At 43.8% G+C, this 10,779-nt stretch overlaps 2 protein-coding genes across 4 annotated transcripts in view; both read right to left on the bottom strand.

Moving 5' to 3' along the window:
• Sesn (Sestrin) overlaps positions 1–10,779 on the bottom strand; it is a 127,183-nt gene that overhangs the window by 81,273 nt on the left and 35,131 nt on the right. For all 3 annotated transcript variants that reach the window (XM_018026227.2, XM_026814342.1, XM_026814341.1), the window contains exon 6: positions 5,000–5,029. In XM_018026227.2, the coding sequence (XP_017881716.1) occupies positions 5,000–5,029 (30 nt within the window). The remainder of the gene's footprint in view (positions 1–4,999; positions 5,030–10,779) is intronic.
• LOC108625899 (uncharacterized) lies at positions 7,502–9,775 on the bottom strand. The gene has a single exon (XM_026814344.1). It carries the CDS (start codon positions 9,190–9,192, stop codon positions 8,929–8,931), a length of 264 nt encoding a protein of 87 aa, XP_026670145.1. The 5' UTR covers positions 9,193–9,775; the 3' UTR covers positions 7,502–8,928.

Genomic DNA, 10,779 nt, shown 5'->3' with positions numbered 1-10,779 from the left:
AATTTATGCATTATTATTTGTACATTTGCCCAAAACCAGTCAAAATCACTTCCTTGGGCAATCTAGTGTTAAAGACCACAAAAAAATTGTATTTTCGATCGAATTCATGAAAATGTCTAATGCAGGTATTCTGGAATTTACTGGAAACCTGTAACTGTTTTTTAAAGCGACAAGACGGCGCAAATATCAGTACAGAGACAGTCACACTGAATGTTTAATTACGTATGTCTCATAACAGACCCGCATGGCGTTCAGTCGCTAGTCCGAGGTCAGTTTTCCACGCGTTTCACGCGACTACCCGATGGTCTATTTTTACCACCGGTTAGAAGACACGCGCGAGAGCGTGAAAAAGCCGCGTACAAACGAAACGTTCATAAGAAACGATCCAAGTAAAATGAAACATCGTACATCACCGCGTCACTAATTGTTGCAAGCCTGCAATAAAGTATCATGATTTATTCGAATGTCGATCAATCCAAGAAGAATAGATCGTTTTTAATTCAATCATTTAATTCAATGACATCTACACCGTCGTCGATCATTCAAGGAAGCTTCGAGTACTCTAGACGAATCATTTTGTAATAATTATTGATGGACCGTTGGAATTGAATATTAAGGGGGGAAGGGGAGTTCCGAAAGACGAGGTCGCGAAGATTCGCGAAAGACATTCTGCCTATTCGTTACGCAAATGATTATTCGCTTATTAATAGCAACCGCGATTTGGCAACCACTGTCGACTAACAACAGCAGCAGCCATATACGGCTCGTTTGTATGTGCGCGGTGTGCTCGTCATTGCGCGATTAATAGGCGAGTACCGCGTGGGGCTGTTTGTGCCGACCGCTAGCGTACGTAATTGGCGATTCGTATCTGAAATTTGCACACAATAAGCGAAAACGCGGACGCCTCCTTCGATTCCAGTTCGAACCAGGCTAAGGGATGAACGTGCAATAATTAGAATCTTACGCGTTTACAGAAACGAATATAAAGATGTCACGTGTATACGTATAGATCATTTTTTAAAATTGTATAACAAAATTTGTATTTAATTTTTGTTTGGGGTCTTTAACTGAGGCGAAATTGTTTTCTCAATATATCCGTGGAATCTTACTACCGGTGTCGTTAACCGAGTTAGCCCAGACCCGTTTGGTCTCACTTTCACCGAAAAATTCGTCCCTCTTATTGTCGGACATCTCGACAAGCTCGATCGTACCACGACCTCGATGCAGGCTCCGAGAGCCGCTTGAATATGCATGCAAATTCCATCCTGTTTACAACGAGTATCTGGCAACCGGTCGGCCGATCGCTGCGGGTGACACAGATATTTTCTTAACCTCTAAAGGCACCTACGGCCGGTTCTGCGAGCATACACTCTCACCCGTAAGTATCACGTGGCGCAGGACAGTTAATGAAAGTAACAGATGGAATTAATAATAAGGCGCCTCGAACAAAAAAAATTCTTTTTACTATATCCCGTTTTCCAACGGTACTGTTATATCAAAACTGGGTCGACCAGATCAAAATTTGCAATTTATTACCGTGCACCGACGCCTATTACTTGTACCTGTATAAAAATTGCTGAAACCGAGCGCAACAGGATATTCTAACTATGCTACATTGATTTCTGTGACACGTTTCGTCTGAAACGCAGAAGTGTCTGATTACTTATGTGCTAGAATGTCTATGCAAAACGGTTTTCTGGTGCAGATCTCTGGCGATTGTGCAAGAACGCGTGCGGACCGCGTGGCGCGCCGCGCGCCACGAATTAATGGTCACCGAGGCTGATTCTCGGTGATTCGGAGCGGGGTCGCCGGGCTATTTCGCGCATTTTCCACCGCGTGGGCCTGGGAGAGATCGTTTCAGGTCGTTCCGGGGCCCAGTCCGATCCTCAACGAGGAACCAGCCCCGTCCGTTGGCACGGAAACTAGGGCTTCCTCTAAAATCGATATAATTAGCGACGTTCGAGTTTATGCCGCTGACCGGAATGCACGAACTGGTACAATGTTGTTTATGACAAATTGCTCGTCTCCCGGGATTATTTGCAAATTTGTTGAAAGATCGGTCTTTGACGCCTATCGCCCACATGAGAAATGTTTCAAACCGACGCGTTTGATCTCTACAGAATTCTACCGGAGACTCAAACCGAGTGCCCGAGCTGGTAAAATTATGGAACGCGACCTTTAAATTCTGCAAGCTCATTTTCAACGTTGCGCTACGCGATCCGCGTGCGAAACCGAAATTTTTTAAACACAGTTTCGTCACCGTTCCACGTACATAAATTGTCGGGGAGCTCAACGACCGGGTGCCGGCCTGCCAAAATGCATTAACCCGGATTCCGTGCGGCACTCGGAAATCGCGAGAACGTTTGCGGTCAAGCATCCTCGCGCTAACAACGGCCTGCCGGTTTTTTCTTTGTTTCCCGCGACCCTTCGGGGGGGTACCCAGAGAAAACACGGGAAACGCTGTTGATGAAAACGAGCCGAGAGTTCGACGACCGGGCTAAGTAGATAATGAGCAACGTCGCTGTGGAATTGAAGGGAATCGTTCCGCGAGCTGAATTGCGTAACGCGAACACGATTACGCGGTGTTCGCGTTACGTTGCCCTAGGTAAACGCACGCATTCGTGATAATTTTAATGAACGCTGAATCGGAATTGTTCAGAGATTCAGACTTTAAAAACAGATCCTTTAATCAGTAAATTAGCATTTATCAGTCAATTAAGAAATGTGACAATGGTTTCTCATTGCAATATGTACGTAACTGATTAAAAAACGTATGAAACTTGCGGTCTTATCAGTTTCAGTTTTAATGATTGATTAATTGGTAACACTTGTTTTCGAACCAAAGCAGGCACGTGGCAGGGATCTCGTTCTATCTTGAAAACGAGATTCCCATTAAATCAATTTCTGAGTATTCAAGTACGATTCGACGAAAGCGTTATTACGTTAGGACAATGCGTCCCATGGAAAATTCGATTTAAAAAAAAACAACTAGGAGATAAGCATTGCCAATCGTCGGACGAAACCGAACAAATAACAGCGATAACAGGAATAATTACCATTTTTTGCCAATCACGTAACCTACGATATTGACGTGATAGGAGTCACGTTGGTGGAAATGCTCCGTCGGTCGTCCGTCTGGTCTCGTCAGACCGATTGAATTTCGACCGAGCGAAAAACACGCGCCGTAACGGTGACGCAACGGTGGTACAGATACGCCGGGAAGATTGCAGATCGTAATATTCGATATCGTCAATAACAATCACGGGGAACAATAAACAGGTTCCTCTTTTCTCACGAATCGCTGCCCGACCGAAGAAGCGTGCACGTAATTTCGCAATCGATTATCTTAATGATCTGTTTCCGCGTGGTTCCACCTACGTTCGCCTGATCCACGGCTCGGCTCGGCGCGGCGCGGCTAGTTTCTTGGATAATCGGCCAATTGTTGTAAAGCACCGTGGAAATGGTGCGTTACGCAACGCCGTTCGGACGAACCGCGAACGGGAGCGAATAAACAATCGTAACGAAGAACCGTCGCTAATTATTAATAAATATAACTGAAATTCCTTTAAATCGGTACGCTTTCAAATACTTTCGGATACGTTTTACTTCCATCATCTTTGCCACGTGGTTTTTATTTCTTACCCTAGAGAAAGCGTTCAGAGTTAATAAGCCATGAAACGATTTAGGGTATCGTGAAGAGAAATAAAATGCCTGAGCAGCCGCTATAAATATCGCTAATAAATGCAACTGACGCGAGATTAATGAATCAATAAGGAAACAGCTGCATTTGCCAAAGTTGACGAACGAGTTAAAAGCCAGGCAGGTGCGACTACAAGCGTGGGCTTCCCTTTTTTGTCTTTAAGTTTTTATAAACGGGAGGTAAACGAATTAATGGAACGTTACTAAAACTGAATTACAAACCGCGGCTGATGATTAGTATTATACCAGCACGCGGGCTTTTAAAAAGTTTAGTGTTTTGTAATGGCTGATTAAACGCCAGATAGTCTTTTTGTACGTATACTTGGGAGCGACGTCCATTTCCTAAAGATAGGGCAAGTATAATTGGACTCCTATGCAACCTTGTAATACAGTAATAGCTTCTAATATTTAATAATAGCCTGGTACTTAAAACCACTACATTACTTTCTTGATAAATAAAGAGCATGAAATCTACTCATAAATCTTGTGACACAAACTCGTAATTAAATAAACCTGCATTTTTCCAAAGCATATGCCTACGACATAATTAATTGACTGAAGCTTGAATTTATGGAATCAGATAAAAAGGGACGTTGATTTAAATTCAAAACGACAATTGTGATGTCGTATTCGAACAGTCATACGCGATGTGAGAGATGGTATTTGAACTAATCCATAGGATAGATTCCGAGGCATGCGCGTGCAGGTAAGAGACACGGCGGGAATATCTTTCGAACGTGTTTACCGGCATTAAAAGCGTGGCTCTGGTAAGCCACGTGCTTCTCCTCTCGCGAGACGTCCTTATTGGTTTTTCGCGTGTATCTTTTTCACCGGGATTACGTAAGTCCCTTTGTGAGCGCTTGATCCGTCCACGCCTTATTCGCGATTCCGAGCACGTAGCTCTTTAACTCTGCTTAGAATTCCTAAGTCGCCGTGAAATCGAGTCGATCAGCTCCGAAACGATTTTCGACGAGAGATTTAACGATGGCGGCGTGTATGTAGGCTGCGGATTATTTTATAGAAAAATAAAACAATTTATTCTATGTCCAACGACACGGAATATAAAAAATCCTGTAATTTATAAAATACGACAGAAATTCCTATTCAGATTTCGTTTCTTACATTGCAAATGGTTCATTCTGCATAAAGACTCGCAGTCTAACAAGTATGCGAGAATTATTTCGACAATCACAAATAAATTCAATACGTCATAAAGAGGAAAACATGTAAAGCAAGATTCGACTTACCGAAACGGCGAACGTCATTAATTATTAAGATGGAATTCGTTGTTGGCACTCACCTTTTCATCGAGATTGTTCAGATCCGGTAACTGGAACAAAAGACCATTCGAATTGGGTTAATTCAACAATTAGCATATTGTTGCGTTCGTAGAAACAAGTCGAAACAAGTTCGGCGACAGAGGCCAGTTACAGGTGCATAACAAGTGTACGTACCATTGTAAAAATGTTACTGTGAAGTCTGGTATAAATGTTATTGATTTTCGTATTGATTAAATGCTAACGAGCCACACTTAACTCTAATTGCAAACACGAAATGATCGTAACATTAACAAATGAGGTACGGTTTGGGCGACCGCACGACGCTGCCATCTAGCGGTTATCTCAGGCGCGCGATGGACACGTTGGTTGGTAACGTCGGCAGCTGCTCTGCTCGCGAACGAACCCCGTCAGGAGATGCCGCCCACGGTACCGGATTCTTTTTTTTTTTAGTTGCTTGCAAATTGAAGGAAATTGAAGCCAATTTGTAGCAATCAGCTTGAATATGTTCTCTCGTCGGCTGCGGATAGCGTGCCGGTATTAATTTAACGCTCGATGCGTCAACCCGTCTAATTAACCTTCATTACTATACTCGTACGTGCCCCCGTGCCGAACCGAAACCGAGAGAAATGAACGCGAAAGCGGAAGAAGCAGAGACGGCACATCTCCCCGCGGCATTTGAATGACCGCTCGAGATTCTCCACCGCTCGGATGGAACAGTTTTCAAACTCATTAATTCTGATGCGTGAATGCGAGTTATCTTGAAATAAATTCACAACAGTCACGCGTTCATGAGATTGTTACCGAAACTTACCGAGATTTCTGTATCTACTCGAATATCGATAGACCCGAGTTAGACAACGATCGCGGCTGTCGTATTATTTCGCCCGTTCAGGTTTCTGGCTCACCTCGATCCAGATTACTTCCACCGTGCAAACCGAATGATTCATTCCGATATGGAAATGACTGACGCTAAATAATATATTTAATAACCTTGCCTGCTGCATCGAAATACCGAGAAAAGCCTCGCGGGACGTTACGTAAACCTGCGAGAAAAATAATCGGTATCGATTTCAATGAACGCGAGGTAAAAATTTCGAGGCGACTCCCGGGAATGGTAGCGAAGTTTATTTGAACAGCGTTTCGAGGTCATCGCGATAGTGGTTTCAGGTACTTAAAGATGCATCCGAGGGAAACGTCCCACCCATCAATTTCGCTCCAAATCGGAGTCTAGTCGTTCGCGTTCGTCGAATGGTAGGGAAGAATGCGTATCAGCGAAATCTGTTCAAACATTTACGTTCGAACCGATGGGTTTATTTGCCCAGTCTTTGTCTCCAACTACTTTCAGCGTGTGCCGAGCAAACGGCGCGACATTTACAGCGCGATTTATCGAACAATACACCGCACCGAACTCGTTAAATATTGTTCACAGTCGAAATCGTAAAAATATTTGTCACGCAAATATCTGCATTATATGAACTCCATAAAAGCATATTAGCGTTTCAATAGGAATCGCTATTGATTCAAATTTTAAACAAAATATGAAATGGCATATTGTTACGATGCACCGAACTCGTTAAATATTGTTTATGGTCGAGATCATGAAAGTATTTGCCATGTGTAAAGTATAAAATCTGCGAAAATATATTAGCTTTTAATAGGAACCGTCGGTGGTTGATTGATATTTTCAATAAAAAATGAAACTCGTTAAACATCGTTCACAGCCGAAGTGTATTTCATAAATCCATTAAGAACTCATTAACTTTTAGTAAAAATCACTGGCTACTGATTGAAATATTGAATAAAAAAATAAAATGGTATACTGTTATGCTGCACCGAATTCGTTAAGACTTGAATGTATCAAAATGACGTTCAAAGAAACGTGTAAAAATATTTGCCAATGGAATATAATTTTGTGAGAAGTTAATAGGGGTTTTAATGGAAATCGATCGGTATTGATTGAAATTTGAATTAAAAATCGAGATGATATATTGTTATTGTTATCAGGTTAATTCCCGGGGAAACCGCTGACTGGTAACGGTCAGCGAAATCTGTCCAGGTCGCGAGCGTAATCGCGAATAAATCGGTGAAGCATAGAAGGCCGCGATGCATATTTATGCGACCACAGTAACCGGAAAATTAAATTCACACATTTCATCGAGGTTTACGACGCGTTGAACGCGTTTCGGTCAGGTCAAAAAGTGCGCGTTACGCCGGATGAAATTTACGTCTTTCATTTTTATTTAGCCTCTTTCCTGCTATCGTCCTCGTTTCGCCTGGCGTTTATTAGCTTCGCGAAAATATAGTACGAATTCTTGCAAACAGAAGCGAATTTCCAAGGCGTTCAACCAAAATCGTTGAATGCAAATTTTCGACTCTTGGAACCATAAAAATATTGCGACATTGATTAAATATATTATGATTAAAAATAAAAGGTCTTGAGAACATCGTTTAGAAATATTGCTGTGATTCATGGGAATGAGAAAAGTTGTGTGTAAGGCCAGGGGTGAAAATTCCACATGAGCTGTACTTATTCAGACAATTTTACTAGAAACATAAACAAATATTATTTTACATTGATCGATTGGAATCGTTCGATAGAGGTCTACATGTTACTTCAGACGTGCACTGAACGTGTACCTCTGAAATCAATCATTCTCACGTTATCAGAGTTTCTTCACGCTCGCATTCTCTCTTCCATTCTTTTCTTTAGACTAGCGACTTGGTTCCCTCGATGTAAACAATCCTTGAGACAGCAAACAGGCCGATGTAAATTTGTGACTCACTCTATTCTACGTTCGACTTGGAAAAATCGTTCGTGAGTAGGCAACTCGACTCGCGATTTCCCAAGTTATTTCCCTTACCGAAATTTATTCGATCCGGATCTTCTAAGCGAGTAACGGTCTGTGACTACGGCCTTCGAACTCGAAACTTCGCTCGATTTCTCAATACGCCCGTCGATTTCCACCGCGGAACTTTTCCATTTGCTGATTTCGCGTCGGGAACTTTACCGGTCTTACCGATCGTCCGGGGTAAAATATTTAATTGATCGACCGTGCAATTATGGTTCGGAGAACCAAAGCTGGGAAAGAAGGTCGCGCGTTGCATTATATTTCCTCGTTCAAGCGGGATGCACCGATCGATGGGATGAAACGTAGAAAAATGTATACATATGTACATCGCTTTTAAGCCGATGCGACGCAGCTAGCGCACGTTCGCTAGTGTATCTGTATAGACGCGTGTGCAAAGCAAGCGGACCGCGAATCGCGAAAGGTTTTTTGCGAATATTTCGAGTTCTGCCTCTCTCGTTTGGCACAGGGTCGCCTCCGTTCCAGAGGCCAGAGGATTCGTCGATATCGTCAAACGAATGGTAAGGAGGTTTAATGCACGCTCGAATATACCGTTCCGCCTTTGATGTTCCTCTCGTCTCGCGTATCTATGCAGAAAGTCCGCAGTTTTCTCTACCGACTTTCACGAAACCTATTTGAACCGCGAGCGAGCCGAGTTCTTCTTCCTTTTTTTTTTTTTTCATTGTCTCGGAACGCGTACTTTCCTACGTGGAAACGTAGACCCGACACGGGTCAGCGAATAAGCATAAAGCCGGTCGTAAACTTTTTCAGTGCTAGGATCAATAGCTCTCTTTGAAAAATATTACATCCACGACTCGTCTCCCGATAAAACGCTCCCTTACTCGCAGCGACGTATAAATCACAAATACTTCTTTTAAATCGTTTAGGAACTACTACTTAATTATTCATTCCCAGGCTGACACCCCCAACCCCAACGACGAATTCGTATCGACCACTTGATCCATTATCATCAGGTCTCTCGTGGTCCAATAGAGATCTATTCCTTAAGGAACTCTGCTCGACGGTTCGTCGGATGACTTCCGTTCCGCTGTACACGCGATCGCCCCCCAACGAGCCCCACGAGATCACGAGCCGAGGCGTGTTTAACCGCCGATCAGCAACCACGGGAGAATCACGGTCACGCATAGAGCCGCCAGGCAACTGGCACACATCGCCAACGGGCTGGCAGCTGTCTCCGGTTCCGCCTCGACCATGTAATCCTCGTCACGCTCGAATTCGCGAACTTCGACGTCGCAGCGGAAACAGACTCGGCCGCTCTTCAGGTGCGAGCTGTCCCTTCGTAGCAGCAGCGCCGAACCCTTGCGCTCGATCTTCCATCCGGGCTCTTGCAGAAGCATGTGAGTCATCTCGCTCAGTTTTTATTCGTCCTCGTGCGAACTGTTGCGTGCGGTTCCCCTCGACGGTGTTTCGCTTCTGCCTCGAAGGATTTCGCTACCTGAAAGAGAAGATGCAAAGTAAATAGGCGAGATCGTTGTGACAACGCGCACAATAGCCAAGCGGGTTCGTGGAGCGGCGCTCCAATTTTCGTTGAAGATACGCACGCAATCTAATCTCGTTGCATGATTCAACGTACATATGTGACTTATCGATGGTATGCTTGCATCGCACACCGAGGAGATACTATTAAAGAGTGGCAGCGCCCGTGTAATCGGGACTGAGCAGCAAAACGCACTGGGAATAATGGGCTATTCCCACTGCGTTTTGCCGCTCAGTCCCGGCGAGCGAAATTGGGGTACCTGAGAGCGGAAATACGGACAAGCCAGTACCGTAGTTGAGGGAAATGAAGGTATAGGGAAAAGCGTGTATAAGAAAAAATGTGTGGGTGACGTTCAGCGGGCCCGGTAAGACCGAATAGGCCCGATGGGCCTCAAAGCACAGTCGATAACATTTCTAGTCTACATTTGACAGCTAGAGATACGACCTTTGTCTGAAACATTTGTCGCTCGGATGAAGAAGAAGTTTTTATAATGAAAAATTTTTTTTTTGCGGAATTTCGAGAAATGCTTCAAATAAAAGTTGTAGGTACTGCTATTACCTGCAAGAAAGGTCGTATACAGTATTCTGTCTCGAATACTTCAGGACTAGTCGACTAATTATTGCATTCCTCAAATACTCTTTAACGAGTAGATTATCTGGTCAGTTCAGTATCGACGAGCCTTTTGCTTTCTCTTTCTTACTTCGGTGACAATACATTCTAGAGTGTTTAAAAATTTGCAAACCATTTCTTGCGACACTGAATCCCATTAGACTGCCACTCTTTAGTAACCTCTCCTCGGTGCATCGCGTTAATCTCGTTGAAATCAATCCCGATTTAAGCGTAGTTACATGGAGAGCCTGTTAACCGCTCATGATACAGGTGAAAATGTGAAGAATGTGGAACAGGAATTCCGGTTGCACTTTCCTGCGCGTAATCAGTTGAAACTATCCGGAAACCGATTCAATTGGGAAGAACTATCTACTGAATTTCCGAGGAAACACGAAACTCTGGTGAACGTTGTCAAGAAACATCCAAGAAATGCTCGGACAAAATTACGATGAGGGGAAGTTCGGGGTCTAAATGCGACTGTTAATACCGCGAAACTAACTCGACTGGAGATTTAGTTAGCAGGTGTTTCGGATTTATGGACATTTAATACACGGACCTTGACGCCGTGGGCGCTCCGTCAACTTCCCGCTCGTGGCGAGAGAGAAAGATGAGAATTAATCGAAAGCAACTTCAGCTATTCCGCCGCAGCTTCCGAGGGCAAGTTAACTAGCTAAACCAGCTCCGGGAAAACTCGGTCCTCCGAAAACTTCGTTCGAGATTCCGTGCACGTGATACCACGCGATTACATCGTTCGATAAACTCAAACACCATTCACCACTCGGGAAATTGTTAAGGGCTTAGAAAGGTTCGCATGCATAAATATTCACTTCCCTGTCCTCCTTTGAAC

Source organism: Ceratina calcarata, unplaced genomic scaffold (genome assembly GCF_001652005.2).
Source record: "Ceratina calcarata isolate Rehan_Ccalc_2016 unplaced genomic scaffold, ASM165200v1 scaffold379.2, whole genome shotgun sequence".
Lineage (NCBI taxonomy): Eukaryota > Metazoa > Arthropoda > Insecta > Hymenoptera > Apidae > Ceratina > Ceratina calcarata.
The sequence above is the reverse complement of the archived record's forward strand: the minus strand, read 5'-3'. Positions and strand labels throughout refer to the sequence as shown.

Coding starts and splice junctions, on each gene's coding strand:
- LOC108625899 (XM_026814344.1), bottom strand. CDS start 9,192: ATGACTCACATGCTTCTGCAAGAGCCCGGATGGAAGATCGAGCGCAAG.